This window comes from Ischnura elegans, chromosome 12, assembly GCF_921293095.1.
Source record: "Ischnura elegans chromosome 12, ioIscEleg1.1, whole genome shotgun sequence".
Taxonomy (NCBI): domain Eukaryota; kingdom Metazoa; phylum Arthropoda; class Insecta; order Odonata; family Coenagrionidae; genus Ischnura; species Ischnura elegans.
Genome location: NC_060257.1, coordinates 48,832,035 through 48,853,329, shown reverse-complemented (window position 1 = coordinate 48,853,329; position 21,295 = coordinate 48,832,035). Strand labels below are relative to the sequence as shown.

The window sequence follows — 21,295 nt, the reverse complement described above, 5'->3', positions numbered from 1 at the left end:
CAGAGATGTTTTCAGTAAAAAAATTCAACTAAAGGAAATACATTGAATCAGTGAAAATACAAGGTTAAATGGGTATTCACTAGCTAAACTACAGCCTCAAGAGTATGCATACTACAACACCACTGAGCGGTAGAAAACCATTTCTGCCAGTAACCATCCTGGAATCATAAGCTGAAGTGCTAATTCCAACAAGATTATGGAAAAAATTCTATAATATCGAAAAGGTTTACCACTCTTATCTTCACGTCAAATCAGGTGCCTGTGAATAGGGTAGTTTCCTTCATCAAAGAATACAAAAGGCAATGATTGCGATTCGTTACCCACCATTAGTGTATTCATAATATACACATTATTTCGTTTTAGAAATGCCGGTTTAGACGAATGGCAATGGTCCATTTTTATCCTCATTTGAAAAGGGCCAGATTGGCGCCCATGCGATGCCACTCCACGTGACGTAACAGGGACCTAGTTTCTATACGAGAAGATAGGAGTTATACATCGTCTGAGGTTACCAATGCATGCATGAGGTGCAAGGCTCAGGGAAACATGTCTTAATAATCACTTATTAAAACTGGCTAAGGTCGGAAAGTTTTCCTCGTTTGATAAGGTATTAATAATCCTTATTTAAGCCAAGCGCTACCAGCTAGCAGGGTACTCAGCTACCCGCTAGCAGCCTGCGACGTATCAGCGCTAAGCCTCGCCTCAAGGTCACCTCACCGGGTGGGAGGGGGGACCAGAAATACGACGTACGGAGAGATTTCCCAGCATTCATACTTCCCCGTCGCGTTTTCGCGTGCTTGGAAATTTTCACTTTTCATTTAATCGCGAAAATTAGATATTGTCATATAAAAATCTAAAAGCGTGAAATAAGTATTCCAGGAGTAATAATCTTTCGATTTAGGCAATAAAAAAATAATAGGAAACCACCCTATTTTTGCTGAAAGCAATACCAGCATGAATTTTTAAAAATTTAGTTCGTGATGTAGGAAATTAGGGCCTCCTGGATATTAAACATAGATTTGTTCCAATTACTTTTGCTGCACTTTTTAAGCATGCAATAATTTTTCCTCTTCATTTAATTCTATTTCTGTACAACAAAATTTATCAAAGGTTTAAATGCCAACCCTTGCAAACGATCAGGAAAAAGATGATAATGGCAATGAAATGAAATTGAACCATTCAACATTAAATCTAGCCTAGCCTTTGCTATGTCCCTATTCAAAGTAAAAATTTAATACCATTGGGCCAGGAAGCAGAGCAATAACAGGCAATCATTAGGCCTACAACAGGCTAAATTCTCATCCTGCATGTATGAGCTTTGAAGAACATCTTTACTTACAAATTGACTCCAAAGAAAAATTGGGTGCTGATAGCATTGGAAACAAGTTTGAACCAAACTGAATAATTTGACCTAATGTCATAGAGGATGGACAATGAATAAAAAAAGAAATTATTTTGTTTAAAATAGAACTTTTCAAACTTCTGAAAATGAGTGAGAGCAGAATCTATTTTATGAAAATTCAGTTGTACAGTTAAAAAATAACAAATACTGCTGTGAATGAAAATAATGTGCATGCTTTGCATTCATTATGTAAAGGAGCATTTTCAAGAAGGATGGGAAAAGATGATTTTCTGGTAGGTCCTACTTTACAAGAAAGGAGGGAAGATATCCAGAGACTCAAAATATAAATTAATTTGTAATGGCTAGATTCTTGTGTGCAAAATGGAATCTTCTTTCTTAACCAATTTTAAGAATTTTTCTTTTCAACTAAATGATTTTCATAATTTTATGAGCACGTGCAAACAATATAGAAATATGTACATGAAAATTCTTTTTGAAAAATTTGGCCAAAGCTAATTTATATTAAAAGTAATTAGCTCAGAAACAACTGGACTAAGGAAACAGGGCTGCCGAAATTCTATTGCCTCAGTATAGGTAAAAGAGCCTGATCAAAAGAACTTACAATTGGTAAAGCGAAACCTCATTAAGAATTCTACTTCTGAAAAGTTCTTGAAAGAAGTCTATCCATCCCAAAAGCATTAATTTCCCAGTTTCTGGTCTCTTCTGGCATATTCCGAGCAAAACCTCTTGGATCTTTAACATTTGGTTATTAACTAACCACATGACAGTAGCTTACATCATTGCAATATATATTTCCTGGGAACAGAAATATATGATGATACAGCTTTACATCGCCAGGCTAAATTATCATAATGGTCAACATATTCCAGTTGTCTGCTTTGAACTATGTCCAAGCTGAATTCCTTAAACACAGAGGCAATCAATGCATTCCACCATATTCAGTAAGGCAATCATCCCTTTCCGACTAAAGTGTGCTATTGACTACCCTTAATGCTGGAGGGACAGAATCTGTTTGCTTGTAGGAAGCATTGGCCCGACAACCATAAAGGGATGTCTAAGTAACAGTTTTTGGATCGGTTGTCCCTGCATATCATGTCATATCGGTATAGTAATCCTTGCAGGGACATCTGAGAAAACGGCCCACAGACTCGCAAGCAGCTCCAACAACTATGCAATTTTGTCCAAAATAGCTTCAGAATTTTGGGTGTTCAGTGTTTTCAGCCATCATTCTATTGAGGATCAAAATCACTCTTAAAAATTAATTAATTGGTGCATGTTCCAAGATTTTTCAGAAAAATGGTCTTCCACCGCAAGTATAAACTTATAAAAAATGTTAAACGAAGGTTGTGCAAGTAAAAAATTATACACAATATAACCAATCAGTTCAAAACTGAGCAAACAATGTACTTCAGCTACAAATAATTTTATATTAAAGTTTTAAATCATACTAATTTTTGATATTATTTCTTTGTAGAAATTTGAAAGAAAAAATAACAAAGACCAACAAATACATATATTGATTGCTATTTGGGCATAAGCATTCAAATTTAAAATTAATAAATTAAAAATAATACTTGATAATCACTCTATCACACTTCATCACCAATCAAGTTGACTAGCTTTATTAGAATAAAAAACAAAGTGGACAATACCTATATATTTATATATATAGTATATGTATATATGTTTTCTGTGTACACTTGAGGAATATAAATATCACCTATACAAATAATTGAGCATTTCGAGACTAGTTCACTGGCGCGTATTTTAAAAATTGGTTATTCTTTGTGTACTATCACTACATTTGTCAACAATCCTATACATTTATTTATTTGTAAAATTAAGCAGTGTCATTTGATAACATAGGGAAAAAATTTATTATGTATCCATTTCATCATCAACGAAGACAAGAATAACTGAACTTTCCAGGTAAAGGAAACAACTTAGGCATTTATGCATAATTAATTAGAATCACAATTATGTTACCTGAGAAAACGAAATTTTATCAATTTAAACGTGCATTCAAATACAAGTTGAAAAGTAGTTGTTATAGCTTTGGAATCCACCAAGGAATTAATTGGAGCCCTGGGTGAAAAAATTATGATTGTTCATTATTTCAGCAATTTTTCACAATAATACCTTTAGTTATTCATTAAACATTTCCCCACTCACAAGCAACCAGGGCAATAAAATATGAATAATAGGAATTCATGGGCAATAGTCCATGCATAAGTGTAAGTCTTTAGATAGATACATAATGTACTTTAACATTCTTCACATATGTATTGAAATTATATAAATCTGCATTGAAAATAATTCAATTCACCAGTAGGATCCAATTTATTACAGCAGAAAATAAGATTAAAAAAAAAAGTAAATAGTATTAGGTGGAGTGCAGATCAAGGGTTGCTACAATGCCCGATGGGTAAATATTCACCGTAAAGTCTCTTTCCCAGACTTGTGTTTATTTATGATGACTATTGTATGTATCAGCAAAATTATACTTATGCCTTGTATGGAATACTTTAGTAGAGTATCAACATTGTGATAGCAGCAAAAAGTTGGATATTGTAACTGCTAATGGAGGCCAGTAAATGGACACTAAGTACATGACATTTTTGTGTGAAGAGGACCATTATCATCTAATCATATTACTCATGCTCCTAAGGAGTGCTGCGTTGAATGAATGGTAAGCACAAGTTTTTCCCATGCACTAGCATGACTCTCATGCCGTACTTCCTTCTGCTTCCTTGGTAACAAAATAAATCAGTTTTAGAATCTTATTTGGTATTTTTACATTCACAACCATTGAAGTCATAGTCAATTTAATGAATTAATCAGGGCATCCACATTTGCAAATGAAAATTAATACTGAAAGCCATACCACACCAAAAGCCCAGAATATTTTATACCTCCAGGCTGTAGCAACCCTGTAGATACCTTGATCAGGCATCTTAAAATTCATACATAATCAAGGCCACTATCAGAGATTTGATTATTTGTTTGCAATTAACTCAGATTATTCCTCATAGCTGATCAACATTAATGTCATAAGCCATCAGCAGTAGTATGAGGCACAAAAATATGCTCATTCGATCACGTTTCATATCGGGTGAGATCTAAGAAATTGTGCAGGTGATCATTTTCATAATTAATTTAATAAATCCCATTTGAGGATAAAAATAGTCTTCACTGCTTATCCTTCCATTCACAACTAAAACACAAAGAGTTAATGAACTGAAGTTAACTAAATTTAATATTTTTATGACATCCATTTAAACTATGTTAGCAAGAGCAAGTAATGAAACAAGGCAGCCACTCATAAACAGTGGTAGAGTCAGGATTAAATGCAGAGAGTGAGTTCACAATATATTTCAAAGTGAAGAAATGGGTACTATGAAAACTCTTTATTCATTAAGGTAGTGGCAGCATGGCTCCAAGAAAAGTTTCAAATCTCAAGTTTAATCAAATTTCGAATACACAATAGACTCCCTCAAACTCGACAGAAACTGAAATACCCCTCTAATAGAGCTGGAGATATGGCTATTATAAGGCTGAAGTGTTTGAAACAAAATAGTCAATTAAGCTTGTTTGCCATTTAAAATTAAAATCAACCAGTTTCACCACCATCAGTGAAATCAAAGAGAAACATGATACATGTGTTGTAAACTTAAATTTATTTGCCAAACTCACCAACAATTTCAAAATTGGTGAAGTTATTAAGTAATTACCAATATCATTTTCTTAATTTGAAAATAAAATTTACATCGAAAGCAATTTTTGGAAATGAGAGAGGGAGATACACAGAATTTAGACCATTCAACATCACACTTTGTGTATTAGGGAGACTTTAACAACTAGCACCACCAACAATCAGTGACTTCAGTCGTTATGCATTTCTAAGAATTGCATACATAGTGTGGAATGTGGCAAAAAAATTAAAACTGTGCAAAAAAGTGCTTTAGACTGGTGGGCATTAATACGGACAACCCAGTTCATTCACCATTTCCATCTTCATTTATCAATTGATTTCTCTTAACCCTCTGTAACCTGTGTGCACGGCAAAATGGCCGGAAATTTATTCTTATCTAAAAAAAAGATTCAGATCGAATCTTGGTGGAAAGTTACCAGACCAGACTCTGTTTGGTGCATAGTGGCCCGAACGTCAGCCTTAGCTGTCACGCTGTCATAGGAATGCGATAGGTAACAGTGACCAGACCAGCAGCCAGTTTGCCACAGCAGGGATATCAACCTAACAAAAACTAATGTGTGCAGGCAGTCTTGTTAAGTACCATTTAGTTCTTTTTTCTTGGAGTTATAGCTTGATTTTGCATTTATTACCATAGGGTACCTCAGATGATGGTGTGGGGAAGGGGACAGGCAGTGAATTGAAAATACTCTGAGAAGACAAAAACCTGACTAACTGGCTCTGATTCATGACTTCCACACTGAATTCCTGAAGAAATGCACAAAATAGCAACAGCCTGGGTGAACATATGAGACTTGTTGCCTTAATGGAAGGTGCCGTTTCACTTAATCTATGCCACAGAAACCAGCAAAATATGGCATCAAAATGAATACAATTGTGGAAAGTAAGATGTTTTACACAGATAAATTGAAATATATTGTGGAAAGCAGCCCAAAGGCCCTTATTTTGGTAATTTGAAGAAGCCTTTGGAAATTGTGAAACAACTGGTTAAACCAATAAAAAAGTCTAACTGTAACCTGACCACAAACAATTACAACTCGAGCATTCCCATAGCAGTATATTTTCTCAAAAAAGGAATGACATTTCTATGAAAACTTACGAGAAATAAAAAGGAGCAATCTCTTGAATTTGTGGATGATCCTTCTGCTAAGGTAGGATCATTACTATGTGGTTTCCAGCCTAACAAGTCGTTTTTAATGAATAGGAAAATAACCGTCATTATCTTGTCGACTTAACATGATACTGCTGAAATCAACCTGGTAACAGGCAGGCCTGTAATGGTACTTGATAAAAATGTGACTAAAAGAGTGGATTCGGTCGACCAGATGAGTTCCAGATTGACCACAGCTAAGAAAACAAGTAATTTTTAATTTTGCATTTTTTTTATACATTTCTATTTAATTTCCTGATTCAGACGTTGAGGCTAATTTTATTATCTTATTTACAGTATTTAATAAAGTATAATGTATATTGCATTTTTTTCTTAGTTCAGATTGCTAGCCATTTTATTACTTCTAGTGAGTAGTATTAAGTTTTTTTACATAAGCGTATTTTTCAAATTTCGTTATTTATATTACATAATATTTTTATATTACAGATTATTATTAGTTTCAAAATATTACTTAATGAGCAAAAAAAGCAATATTTTTTTAATGCGGCCTATTTGCTGCCACGCAGGATCTACTGTAACTTCAACAATATACGAGAGATCCAGAGGGTTAAAGAATATATCACCAATAGTGGAATGTCAGTTAACGACCAATAAAATAGACAGTAATTAGAGTAATTAGAATGCTTTGATCATACGAGTAGAGTGATTTAATTATTGCAGCAATGCTCTAAGATTGGCAATCAGCGGTAGAAAGAAGCCTTTGAAAACCAACCCTAAAGATATTGTTTACTCTCCTGCTGTTTCTGATTGTTGGTGTGAATATAATCCTCAATCCATTCTAAACAAGCATAGGCACTCCATTTCCATAGGCAGTGATTTTTTCAGGAATTTAATATTGCAAACATAAAGTACCTACATAAAAATCAGAAAGCTTAGTATAAACACTTATAAATTATTATTGCTTCACAAAGCTGGTGTTGTGATGTTAAATCATCCACTCACTCTGGGGTAATAAAAATCAGTGGTATGGCAAGAAATATTCTCTCTTCCTCTCCCACTATTGTTCGGTACAATACAAGTACTCCTCCATGTGTCGCTCACAAGCAAAAGGAAAGATTTATTCAATTTATCGAAAGATTTATGTTTAATCTCACCTTGAAAATTTTATGCTCCTTCATTTAATTTTTTTGTATTTGAAATAATTTTATCTTCCTGAATTGAGTGGTCTCCCTGAATCAAGGCCAATGTGAGAGGGGTCAGGGGGTTTGAATCCTGCAAAAGTTTGGGATGCATAGTCTTCAATAAACCTCATCCAAATGAACTGCCCCAAAATGAACCGTTACTCAATATAACCCCTGCACCATTTCCTAAATAAAAACCTCCCTCAAAAACTACTGTGGCTACAGCCTTGATCTGAAATAAAAAAATATGCAAGGAAAGCGAATGAATCAGCTGATTACTAGCATAACAAGAGAAATAGTGAAGACCTTTGATCACCCATCTCACCTCACCCTATAAGTCCAAATTCACTTGACCTTCGTTTAAAAATAAGTGCTCCAATTACCTTTTCTATGACAATCTTCAAAGTCAATCAAAATAAACGTCATTATACCAAGGATGTTTGATGCTGCCTACGGGCTAATATAGGAGTGCATTTAGAATAATTTTTTTTACTGGTATCTGAGTACAACATTACTCAATTGCTAAACTAGATTTAAAACTCTAAACTTCATGCACAACTGTAATCATGATGAAGACACATGAAAAAATTGCTCAATGACGAACAATATGCTAAGATTAAATTAATATAAGACAGTATACGTGCACATCTGCATGTACATAATACATACAATAGTACGCAAATATATTCAGGAAGCACTTGTAAAAAGTAAGTACCAAAAAATAGAGCAATGAATTAACAAAGAGAGGAAGATATAATATTATTGAGAGAAATCACTCTTTCCCTTAAAAAAAAAAATTTGTCATCTTAATATGAGTGCATTTGAAATTCAGTGTACCTTTAGAAGTTTGGTTTTTAGAACATAATTTCAGTTCAAGTACTATAAAAAATGTGAAGACATAAACTTTTCATCTATATCAATGAAATAACAAGGCCTAATATGGTACAAGTTGCTTATCACAGGAATTCAATGGCTGAAGAAGAGTTTTCACTAACTCATATATCATTAAAGTATAAGTATTTATAGTACAAAAGCCACTAGTGACTTTAGTCATTATATAATTTTAGATAAATGCATTACTGTGGAATGTGGTAAAAACGATAAAAATTAACAAAATTCTACCACAAAGGAAGTGTTTTCTAAGAAGTAGAGTTTTCCAAGAAGAATCATTCAATCTTTTTTTCATCAATCAACAAAATTTGATTGTACTTTTAACCTAATCCTCACTAAGTCCTTCGTAATATGATCACAGATGTTTGTGTATTTACAGAGATAGGATACATGCAAACGTGAATAGAAATAAAGGTAAATAATACACATTCCCAGAGTTTTGGTATAATTTCCTCAAATGCGATCCCTCTGCATGTTGAGTTGAGGATAACAGCCAACAGGAATAGTGGAATATTCGCCGGCAGAAATTGTCTTTGACAGAACATCACTTCCTTCCTTTGAATATCAATTAAGGAAACCACTCTTCCCCAGATTCACTCAATTCCCCAGCATCAAAAATTGGTGGAGATGGTGGCTCCGGGTTGATCACCTAAAGGATTCAAGAAAAGTTGGCATTTCAAGATTTAGAGCACAATCTTACAACAAAGACACGTAGACGTAGTATTCTTTGCCACCACAGATTTTTAAGGCCTTATGCCAAGTTTCTCTATTCAAACTAATATATTGTAGGTGATAGTAAAACTCAACGAAGGAAATACAAAAAAAGCATCATAATTAAGAGAAAAAACGGAACATTCACAGTCAAGATTTTGACAAATACCCAACTTCCTATTCTTTAAGACTAAAGTACCATAATAAGACAAAGGAATAAATATTAGTACCTTATACTAGTATTAGTTAGTCTAGCACCAAAAATGATGCTTACTTAAACGTGCGCTCAAGGGTTTTCACACTAAATAATTTCAAAGGTGATCGGACTGTAACAAGATTTACACAAGCATAAGTAAAATGTAAAAAGACCTAAATGTAAATATATGGAATAGGTCTAAAATATATCTGACAGCAGCAATAATTTACAGGTTGATATTTAATGATATAATATCTTCTGCCTTCCTATCTGTTGTGAAGACATATCCTCTTAATAAATGACTATTATTTTCTGCATATACTACACACCCTACATAAGACCCAATCGAGTTTTTATGAGCTTAGTACGAGAATTTTCACATGAATTTCACATTTTCATACAAATTACAACCCGGTGTTAATAGGACAGCATTTATCATCTGGTCATTTACTGTTCAGCACCAGAAAAAAAAAGAATGCCGACTTTTTGAAGGGGATATATTCTAATGTAGACAAGCGAGGTTCTAAAATTTCTATGGATTTTACCAAAGACAATTTAATTTGGAATTAGGGGCTCTGCGGAGGGAAGAGGGTTCTGGGTTGAGAATGCCATTCCTGTGTTTTTCTCATTGCCTTGGTGAAGCATGGTGGGCAGCTGTGGTGAAGAATGCAGCAAGGGCTATAGTAGAAACTCTTTTCATCTAGTAATTGTTGACCTAGTGGCATTCCCTTATTATCCTCCAGTGGGGATGGTTGGAATCTCATCCCCGAACCCCTTCTCTCTCTCCGCTATCCTAAAACTGGCTCTTTCTCCCAAGGCCTTATGTTCCACACTCTCGGATACAAAACCTCCCTCAATGATTAGAAGGAGGTTCTTGGAGTCAAAATTACATGATTCATAATGGCGTTATAGAGGATAAAGTGTTGATCAAAGTCAATTTCTTATAAATATTAGTGGTAAAAATACTGCAACGTCTCATTTCAATGGTGTTCATAAATACCAATATATTGTGACTGAATAAACTCTTTCAACATGCGTTGATTGGAAGTTGCAAGCAGTACCTGGTAAACAGAATAGGAAGTAACATTTTAGATACTATGGACAGTCTGAAATTTATTGAACATGTTTACCTAAAGCAGATTTTGCCTGCTGATTTCTGCTTGCAACATTTGATTATAAAATCATTATTATCACTATGGAAGAGTACACTTTAAACCTCAATAAATCACCCCCATTTATCAGCCACTTGTGTTTCAAATTAACATAGTTCAACTCTACTAAAAAAAGGTCAAAACAGTTACATGAGCAAGAACAATGTTAACCAATATTAGTGTCTAAACTATAGCAATAAATAATGATACTACTTGGTTTCAATATCAATTAGAACGAAAATATCATCATCTATATTATACAAAATACTTATGGTGATAGATAATTAAGATAACCTTTTAACAATAGACATTTAAGAATAACTGGCAAATGTAACACATATTAAGTACATAGTGACACATGGCTTGTATCACCTTTAATGCATACTACATAACAAGTGCAATACATTCCATCATGTTTTATGTGTTTTGAAATATTTACAATGAAAAAAAATAATGGTTATGTACAATTTGTTAATGTGCAGGAAGCCAGACAATGTTGACAAAATGTGATAATAATATGCATAAGTGTGTGTTTCCTTCATTGAAAATAATGAAGTAATTATAATTTGCTGCAAATTAGTTTGAAAGCTGTGTCAGGCTAGGACAAGAGTAATTGCTTCCAGCATAAAAAAAATGCCGTTCCCATGAACAGAGCACTCATGATTATTGGCAGTGACTCCATGAAAAAGATCAGGTACCTATTTAGAAGCCCATGAAACTTTTCATGAAAAAGTCATTATTTCAAATTTAAACTATCACATAAAATGAGTGAGTTGTTTCATGTAAAAATTAAACACATATTTGAGAAAAAAGAAATGCATGGATAAACTAAACTATTGAGCTACCGTATTGAAAAACTAAAGAAATATCAATAACAACTACTACACAATAAATTGGTAAAAATTAGCTACGCAGACTTTCTTATAAATATCAGAATAGTGAGGCATTTATACAGCAGAAAATTTGTTATTTCAGACATGCAGATATTTAAAAATTTTGATTTTCATCCTAATTTAAAATTTTTTTGCCGTGGAAAAATTGATGCTAATGTTTGCACTGTAACAATCACTGCTCTAACCTTTTAGCAAAAATGAACCTCTACAAGCATAATAGATGTGAATGATTAAGACATATATCACATCACTTTCGTCAAAGTTATGCACTAACAAATACACATTTTGATGTTTCCACATACATCATGGGGAGAGAGAATCTATGACTTCATTAGGGCGATTTTACACTAGAGACAACCTTAATAAATCAGCTATAAGCACAAAATGTACAGTGCTGTATGATGGCTCATGAGGTTCTATCAAAACTTTTTGAGTATGCTTTTCAGTAAGGAAGGATGCAGAGACAAATTCACCTCAGATACAATTGCAATTTTGTAATGAATACATCACTTTCCCATAATGCACTAGAATTAGCTCCATTGGATAATATTAGCAATTGGATTTGGTGGGTCAAGAATAAGACTTAAGACTGAAGTAATCCAGAATGAAATTTCAGAAAGTACTTAGAACACCCTCATCTAAAATCTACGCCAAGAGATATCCTAATTCTTAGAAATTAATGGTAAATTTCAGGTAAGTGTAGATCTAGGATTTTCTTGACGTTTCAAAGAAGGGCCACAGGGTGAGTAGTTAGGAGTTCCCAAGAGTACGAGTATGACTTGGGGCAACATGGTAAGAGAGGCATGAGTTTCCTGTAGATCTGAGCTGGACCTGGAGGGAAGTCTATCTTATTCACATTAATGAAAACCACGTGCTGAGAGCCTAACGTGGCAGCATGAAATGTAAACATAAGATCACCATAAAGTTGCTACATGGTTGCTTGGATGGTAAGCAGGTTGCCCATACTGATATTTTGTTGTCAGTTTACAAACATTGGGAAAATATATATTTATATAAGTCTAATATACATTTTGCTTGCATAATACTGATAGTCAAATTTATTATTAATGGCAGAAATCACAAATGCCACTAGATTGGAAATTGAAATATTGGAGAATAGATGCCCATGTGTTAGTGATCTCAGCAGATGATCGCGGATAGTAGCCACAACAGAAAAAATTAAGGAGGGGGCTGCAGCCCTAAATCCCCCTCCTATCAGATTTTTTTTACTTTGGCAACTCTTTGTTTATTCAGGACAATGGAAAATTTTTCTTAAAATCTGAAAATCTAGAGAACTCATGAATTCTAAATCTAACTTTCCACTTGCAGTGACTTCCCTTCAATTAATGCATTATTTCGCTGCAATTTTTCAAACCACATGCATCAAAATACACCAGAAGACTTATTGTAAAACCAAAATATACCATACGATTAACCCTCATCAGGCACATGTGTCATTCATGCAGAGCCCATCAAAAGAAAATACAGCGTGGTAAAAGCCTTAGCATGTGTGAGCAATGACACTCAAACCAGGCATCACGTATGTACATGCCTGCATGTCAGAAGAATTTAAAATGCAAAACCATAGCTTCAAAATTGATCGAACAAAAAACAAAATATGCTCGATAAACAATTATTTACGTAAAACAAACAAGTATAGGCTGCACTAACCCATGGAAATATTGCCTATTAGCATGAATGATGGCATTTAATTCAAACATCTGTTTCTCGCCAGCCTCTGTTTGGACCAGAAAAAATTCTCTCACAACTGGGGAACAAGAGATGGGTTGTACTGCCCCTACCCCTTTCCTATAATAGCAGATATTAAGATGCAATATTAAGATGTGCAATAATGCCAAACTGAATCACAACACGACATTACTCCTTAATCTTAGAATAAATCGTGGTGGCTAATAAGTATAATAAATACATGTACATATATGTTTTAAGTACTGTTTTCCTTTGCTCACAATTATCTTCTAAAGTTACATACATTACAACACCATAAAATCCATACTTCAAATTTTTTCAGGGGAATCACAAGAAAAAGTTCTAACCAGGAAAGTGCAACTGTGGAGAAGGGGGTAAGGATTCAATTATACTCATTTCATAACACAAGAAAGACAGAAAATAATACATGCCTGGAACAGACACGAAGCAAAAAGATCTTTTAAAAAATTCAGCACATTTTCTTTTTCCAATACAAAATATGTATCTTGCTAATGATATTTTTGTCTTCATTTATATGTATACCGGCAATTGAAATACAGCCGACTCCCGATTATCCAGCTGTAGTTTATCCGGGTTGCGGATTATCCGTGCATGATTTTCACTCTCCCTCAATTTTTTCCGCAATCTTTACAGAAAAGAATCTGATGCAAAATCATCTGAATTGCAGCATAAATGCACAGATACACGGGACTTATTATTTCCGTTGGAATCCCCTTCGTAAAACGGAAGTTATCACACGCTAGCAGCATTCACGGGAGCACCGTGTTCCTGTTTTCCAAGTCTCGCAAGGCGCAACCGCGCTCCTTGATCACGGATACACTTTGAGCAGCATTTGCAACCCGGGCAACTTATGCGAGACGCGATTATGTGGTGTGGTGCCTGACAGTGTAGTTTCCGATGGCGAGCAGTAATTTTGAAGCATTCGTGCAAACCACTTTTCTGTATTCGCGATCACACAGCCACGGATGTGTGGTTTTCGAAACCAGGCCTTACTTGGAGCATTAATAATACGAGAGCAACCGTGTTATTGCTGCTAAAAAGATCGCGAACTGGTGAAGAAAGCTCTCAATGAGTCTGGGAAGCACTCTTAAATGACAGAATAACTGCATAAATAATAATAAATAGTTTGTTTTACGTAAATTATGAACATTACAAGACATTTAAGTGAAAGTTTGGATAATCCGTGTTTCCTTATTATTCGTGCCATCTCTCCCCATCGTGAGCCCGGATAATCGGGAGTGTACTGTAGTAACTTTTTTCCTTTCATAAATTTATTTTTCGTAGTACCTGATGAAAAAAACTGATGTGTTGAAACATATCGAACCAAAAAAATCAATCAGTTGAAGGAAACTAAGTCACTGGTCTCTAACCCTCTTAGTGCTATCCTTCTTCCTGGGGTAATGGTAAAGGGTATTTTCATAAAATGTAGCAACTAGGAAAAAAAAACTACACACAGTTATTTTATTACATATCCATAAGTGTTTTTTTATTAATTCCGGAAAGCTTGGGACCAAAGGGTTTTTGGATTTCTGATATTCATGGTATATTTTGTAAATTAATCAATTTATAAATGCATTCAGGCTCTTGTGCTCAATATTTGAGATCCCTACGGGTCTCTCCCTATGTTTTTAGTGTATGTTCATAGCGTGAGCCTAACTTTCTACACGTCCCAGAACAATGCTCAGAGAGTGGTGCCACGAGGTGGCAAGTCGAAACACTACGCAGAGGAATTTTCAAATGTTCCGGATTTCTGATTTTCCAGGTTTCTGGATTCCGGATTTGAGGTCCTCAACTGTATTACGTATGAGCCAATATATCGGCCCGCCACACTTTCTGCCCGAGTAGCAAAAGCCGATATGTCGGCCTGCCGCACTAAAAGGCCTAAGTCTAAGTTACTTATACTTGAGAAATTCAACTTCTACAAAGTCTAACCTGAAACTATTCAACACAGGTTTCATCATCATTTCGTGGCTTTAAAAACTGGTATTTAGAGCAAAGCTTCATAGCAAGAAATGTGAGGAGCTTCTCAAGAACAACACAGGTTCTTAAATAACTTCTAATGTAATTATTTGCTTCTGAGGAGAATACAGTGAGTCCTCGTTTAACGTCACTTACCGTTCCTGAAAAATGTGACGATAAACGAAATGATGTTAATCGAAGCAAAATATCCCATAAGAAATCATGTAAAAAGTGAATATCGGCTCCTAGACCCCACAATTCCTACGTGAAAAAATTTTAGCGTATCATATCTGGGGAATTTTTTACGATGGGAATGCCAAGCTATGGCATAAATACGAGTTCCTGTCTTCATCGACGACAATATCAGCAGTGACGTAAATCCTTCTCCATTTTTGTATCTTCCCGCATTTGCTTTTCGGCTTCGCTATGGTGGTCGCCCGGGCGAGCGTCGCCTGGGCATCATCATCGCTGAAACATCGTCGCAGTTACAGGAACCAAAATTATAGTGAACACGCCGAAAAAAGTGACGACAAAAACTCAGAGTTCTACACGGAAAAATTCCTTGAAATAATTTTTTGGTTCCGAAAACCATTATGTCAAGTATAACCTTGCGCACCTACCTAAGAATTCATTTTGCAGAAAATTTGTTAAAACCGTAATCGCAATTAACAATAAACACATCGTTTTACACTTCGTTTAGACTGACTGTATTACCGCCCACAAAACGAACAACCTACAACGCCTGCCGCTTCGCATTTTTTTCTCGCGCGAAATTTAAAAGCCCTGACGTTATCGCGAAGCGAAGGTGCGATAAACGAATGACGGTCTCAAAATTTTCGTGACGTTATCGCGACATGACGTTAAACGGGGTGATGTAGAACGAGGACTCACTGTAACTTTTTCTTAAATTTCCCTTCTATTTCTGTGAACACTAACAGGGCCTGATGAACTAGGCCAAACCACAGTGGGCAATGAGGAGGTAATTTTTTCAAATACTGTAAATATGCTCCTCTTTAATCAATTAGTCACCTCATGACATTTTCCAAGGCAGCAGAATAAATTATTAGAAATAGGACAGAATAATAATAAAATATAATAAAACTGAAAATGGAATGGTCTAAATTGTAGTGGTTATTATAAATGGGAATGAATTAAAAATTGATACAACTTAAAAAATTGATTCAAGAGAAAAGGAAAATGTAAAATTTGGGAATGTAGAAATAATGTTCCAGTTCCGTCTAATCATTATTTTACATGATTAAAAACACTCAAAACATTGGGAAGTTGTGATACAGAACACAATCGTGTAATGAATAAACATGGAATATAGTAATTATCTTTAAATAAGTTACAATTATGATATGATTTAATGGTAAATCTATGAAACTAAGATAAAACACATTCTGACACTTCAGAAATGAAATATTCCTGAACGCCAATAATTTATTATTTAAAAACTGTGCGACTGTCATGCTCAAGGTTTTTAGATGACTCCTTAGTGAAAAATATTGTCTTCATTGGTAGACAATTCAACACAGACTGACACATTATTACGATTACACATGATTACATCGAATGCAATGCAAATGAGATATGAGCAAACATATGCATCTCGTAGATACGATGGTACAGCTACAGTTGAATGTTAACAAAAAGCAGCAGATATCCATTGATGTTACAGCAATAAGTATGTATATGAATTAAGGTGTGCTGTGTATTATTTTTGGAGAAGAAGAGAATAGGACTCATGGATAGGACGAAAAGGATTGTAATTCATGGCAAATTAAAGAGGAAAATTTAACATGAAAAGGGAAATAGGCCATGGTGACAGATGAAATTTTATATTTAAACCTACCTTAACCAGTAGAATACAATAACAGTTTTCCAGAGATTTGAGTCATTAAGATCCAACTGTTAGCCTAAATGCTAACATTCATTGACATTTTATTAACTTTTAAATACTATATATAAGATAAAAGTAGAATCTTAAAAGAAATTTAAATGTGCGCTAGGGACTCTCATTATGCACAATTACATGCATTACAGAATATATTGCAGCTAAAACCTTGCATGACAAACAATTCTACCATGAAAAATAATATAAACAATACAAAGGAAATTAGAAGCTAGTAGGAAGGCAAACCTATAATTTAGTATTTATCTGAAGAAGGGGTTCTTCAGAAAATATGTAATTTTCTCTTGTATAAACGGATTCAATCACATGCTAAACAAAAAATAAATTTTATGATATAATTTATTTAAAAATATCAACAAAGATAATAATGATGACAACCTTAACTGCATTTTAATTCTTTCAAAAAATATCACAGCCAAACAATAGACCTAAAATTACTAAAAAATGCCTTGAGTGATTTTTTAAAAAAATCCTTCATTTTTTTAAGCTATTTTGAAAAACGATACAATACATGTGAGCTCATGCATCCCATCAATTTCATATAGGCAGATATATATCACTTACAGATCAGTTCAAATACATAAGAAGCACTGTTTTCAGAATTCATAGATTCATTGATAACTGATCTGTCCATGCTTTTACAAAATAAATTGAAGGGTGATCATTCAAGAATATTGTTCATTCCAAGTTCCACAGGCAGAATAATCATTTATAACAACTCGCATATTCCACCAACATAGTAATCAGATATCATCAACTAACCCGTTCCAGGGATCCCTCCCGAGAGGATGATCTAGATCGAGATTCGTCTTTCATTCTTGTATGACTGGAATCTCGTCCTGATGACTTAGTTTCCAGATGGGGTCCTTCATCATCAGTATGTTTTGAGGATTCTTTGTAACCCGAAGCACCATTCTTATCAGTTTCCTGGGCACCAGATGAGCCTGCATCAACATCTATCTTGGGAGAACTTCCCTTCCTCAAAAGTACTTTCCGTCCATCTGGCTTCGCTTTGATTTCAGGCTTGTGAGCCTTCCTTCGTAATGTATGAACCTCTTTAGGTGTACCTCCCTTGGGTTGATCTGGCTCCTCTTTTTCCTCTGTATTTGAGCTCAGGAAGTTTAAGGTTACCTCCTGCAAATGAATAATATACCACTAAAACTTGTAAGGAGTATTAACATGCTCACATTAACACTGGTCATAGTGACAGGCAATGAAAGTTCCCATCATGCAAAGACAACCATTGAGACTGAACATGAGCGACTAAATCTCAGTAAAAAATAAGCTACACTACTTGAATCCTAGATCGATAGTTAACGAATAGATCGTGACCATAGTCGTCTTAATAATCACAGCACTTCCAAACAGTAATTTCTTCTAAATTCATTTGAAATTAAATTTCTACATGTCTTGAACCAATGATAGTATGTATTAATGTATATACTAATTTTTTCATAGTCCGCCTCCATATGTAAAAAAAATAGAAAAACAACAATGATCTCCCTCATGGAAGAGTTTTTGCAAACTTGACCACATGCGTTGACATATACCTACCTACAATTACATGGTTATAAGTTTGCTCACCCTAATTGTAGCAGCTAAAGTCTTCCTCACAACCAATCCTTCATATGCCACACCATTGGAAAACTCAGGCTGAAGGTGACTGTACACAGAGTTCATAGCACTCTTTACAGCTTCAGATATTTCACTACTTCTATTACTCTGTAAAGAAAATTATTTCAGACTTATGAGATAATGCTCAAAATTATACACATATAAGTAGGTAGGTAAATGATTTCCTCCAATCATGTGAGGCCAATGACAATGACACAGAATTTCAACCGAGTATGATAAATGATTTTCAGCATTGCAACTACCAATAAGTTTTAAATATTTTCACTATAAAACATAATTTTCATCAAAAAAGAGATTACCTGCATAGTGGTTAATTTTGTTGACATTTCCTCCAACTCTTTCTTCAAGGAAGTGTTTTCCTTCTCCAAAGTTTTACACCTTTCCTCCACAGCAACAACCCTCGAAGTTAATTTGGATTTAGCCTCTGCCATTTCTTTCTCAAATTTTTCCTCTTTATCTTTCCATTCAGTTCGATCTTTTTCAAATGCAGCTCTCAAGTCACCTGAATACTGTTCTTGAGGTTGCTGTTGCTGTGGACTTCTATCAAGCTGAAAATTGTGAAGATCACATACATGATGAATGACATCTATGGTAGTCCATTAACTAAATCACTTAACTACGTATGACGGAATGTAATGGTGTTGACAAAATAACAAGACTCAGTACTCATCCAGCATTGAATTGGTTTATTTTAAAATTGAATTCATACTAGGAACAACCAAGTTATGAAGGGATTGAGGTATTTTGGTGCAGGTTAATGGTACACAATGAGGAAAATTACCACAAATTTCATACCTTCCCCATTATGGCATCAACTTTATCAGTGAGACGACCCATCGCCATTCGAAGTTCAGCATTTTGAGTTCTTGTTTCTGACAAGAAGACTGAGAGATGTGGATCTTGGAAGGTGGGCTGATTTGTCATGCCAGCAGGTCCAGTTAGGGCCAGAGTGTGAGAAGGGTATGGGTATTGCTAATCAGAAAAGGTAAAATCAGAGTTATAATCAAAGGAATCATTAGAAAAATACATTCAGAGGTTAGAAACTAGGATATTTTTATTATTATTTCAAGCAATGTAGGTATTAAGCCTCAAAATCAAATAAACGAAATGTGTAGTTAACCTCGATGTATCTGTTACCATGGAAGAACTTGTGACAAATATAGGATCAAACTCAGTGATTCCAGCAAAAAAAAAGTTTAAATTCACACATAAATGTGTTTATTTCTGGACCTGCATAGTTTTTACTTGTTTTAACAATAAATAAGTTTTTAAACAAGTACACACCACAAAATAATGTGACAAAAGGAAGAATTGGGATTATGCATTCACCAGTGGAAATAATTTTCATTAAGATTACAAACATAAAATACACTCTGCAATAAACATTTAAGATACTAACCACCACAATAATAGAAGCTAATGCTTCATATACTTTTTTATATAAGTCACCAGTCAAAAGCCACTATCACATGCTTACCTGGAAAGAAGGCAACCACATTTCCATTAGATTCAACATCAGTTAAAAAATACTACCTTTCACTTTAAAGCTTGCAACTAATTCCTTTCACCATCAACTGACTCACTTAGAAGAAAAAAATGATAAACAAAATTTTCTGATAAGATAATGAAAGTTTTCCATGTTGATTATAAGAATAAAAAATGTATTTAATTACTCAAAAAAGCATTTTTTTCAAGACTGTAAGGATAAACTTTGCAAGTTGAAAAGGGGTCTGGTATGTGTAATTAGATTAACTAGAATTTACATATTTACAGTGAACTGTCAAGTATTCACAATAATGATGAAGAGAGATATGGCATGAGTGATTGGAAAACTAGGATAATCCAAATTTTTAAATTTATTCCTCTACAGTTCCCAATTTAGGTAAAACAAACTACTAATTATTTTCACCAATAGCCTGATTAATTAATCTTACATACACCATAGATAATATCCACACAGATAACACAATTGCATATGCTATAGCTTTGTACACCACAGCTAAATTTTAGCATAGGCGAGTGCCTGAGGTTTTTCTATCAGTTTTGGAGTTTTAGTCAACAAGATCTTAAAGAAATCTAAAATTGATTATAAGTTTTCCAATGCTAATTGCAGCCTGAATTACTAGTGCCAATGGAAATGTCAATTCTTCATGTCTTTAGCTCCTTTTCAGAAGTGTTAATAATCAAGAAGTTAACTTGATGAAAGAAGACCACAATCTTGTACAATATCTCCATCAGAGGAGACATCCATGAATTATCACCGTATTGTTTACTTCGGTGATGCAGGTATGTACTTGGAAATTAGATGCTTTTCTTTTACTCGGCAATGACCAATAGATGTCTCATTTTTTGAAGGCAGTTCATGATCTGCCCTATAAGATTGCCGTCTTTCATCAACAAGAGAAACTGAAATCTAGCTAGCAATACTAAAATAAATATGTTAGTCATAACCCACTGAGAAGAATAAAATATACTTTTAGAGCTGTGCCACACGCAATTTTACTATTTATAAAACTATTGACGTAAATTAGCTTGACCCAAGAATTGAATCAATCAGATATCACCACCTTCGACTGACTTGTTTTATTGGTGATGATAGAGGAGTATTCCATACCCCATTAATTTGAAAATGAACTGAGAACACTTCATATCACTGACTTGATGACCTTCTCTAGCATGAATACACAGGGTTCATACCAACTATCTATTTTTGATTTCCAGTTTGTAATTCTTTATTTCCCTGACTATATATCAATGGCAAAGCACTTTTATACATAGACTTAGAAGAAAAATGCAGCATGGTACATTGCAAAATAAAATATATTTATCCTGATATCTCATCATAATAT

The 21,295-nt window shown here is 34.4% G+C and overlaps 1 protein-coding gene across 4 annotated transcripts in view; it reads right to left on the bottom strand.

Moving 5' to 3' along the window:
* Nucleotides 1-944: 944 nt before the first annotated feature.
* LOC124169544 (FK506-binding protein 15-like) overlaps nucleotides 945-21,295 on the bottom strand; it is a 63,815-nt gene continuing 43,464 nt past the window's right edge. For 3 of the 4 annotated variants that reach the window (XM_046548184.1, XM_046548187.1, XM_046548186.1), the window contains 6 exons: nucleotides 19,242-19,418; nucleotides 18,746-18,994; nucleotides 18,396-18,533; nucleotides 17,574-17,945; nucleotides 12,878-13,015; nucleotides 8,818-8,904 (listed from right to left, as the gene is read on the bottom strand). In XM_046548184.1, coding sequence (XP_046404140.1) covers nucleotides 12,920-13,015; nucleotides 17,574-17,945; nucleotides 18,396-18,533; nucleotides 18,746-18,994; nucleotides 19,242-19,418 — 1,032 coding nt within the window. In that variant the 3' untranslated portion in view covers nucleotides 8,818-8,904; nucleotides 12,878-12,919. Of the gene's footprint in view, nucleotides 8,905-12,877; nucleotides 13,016-17,573; nucleotides 17,946-18,395; nucleotides 18,534-18,745; nucleotides 18,995-19,241; nucleotides 19,419-21,295 lie in introns of all 4 variants that reach the window. The other variant, XM_046548185.1, reaches the window with a different exon arrangement.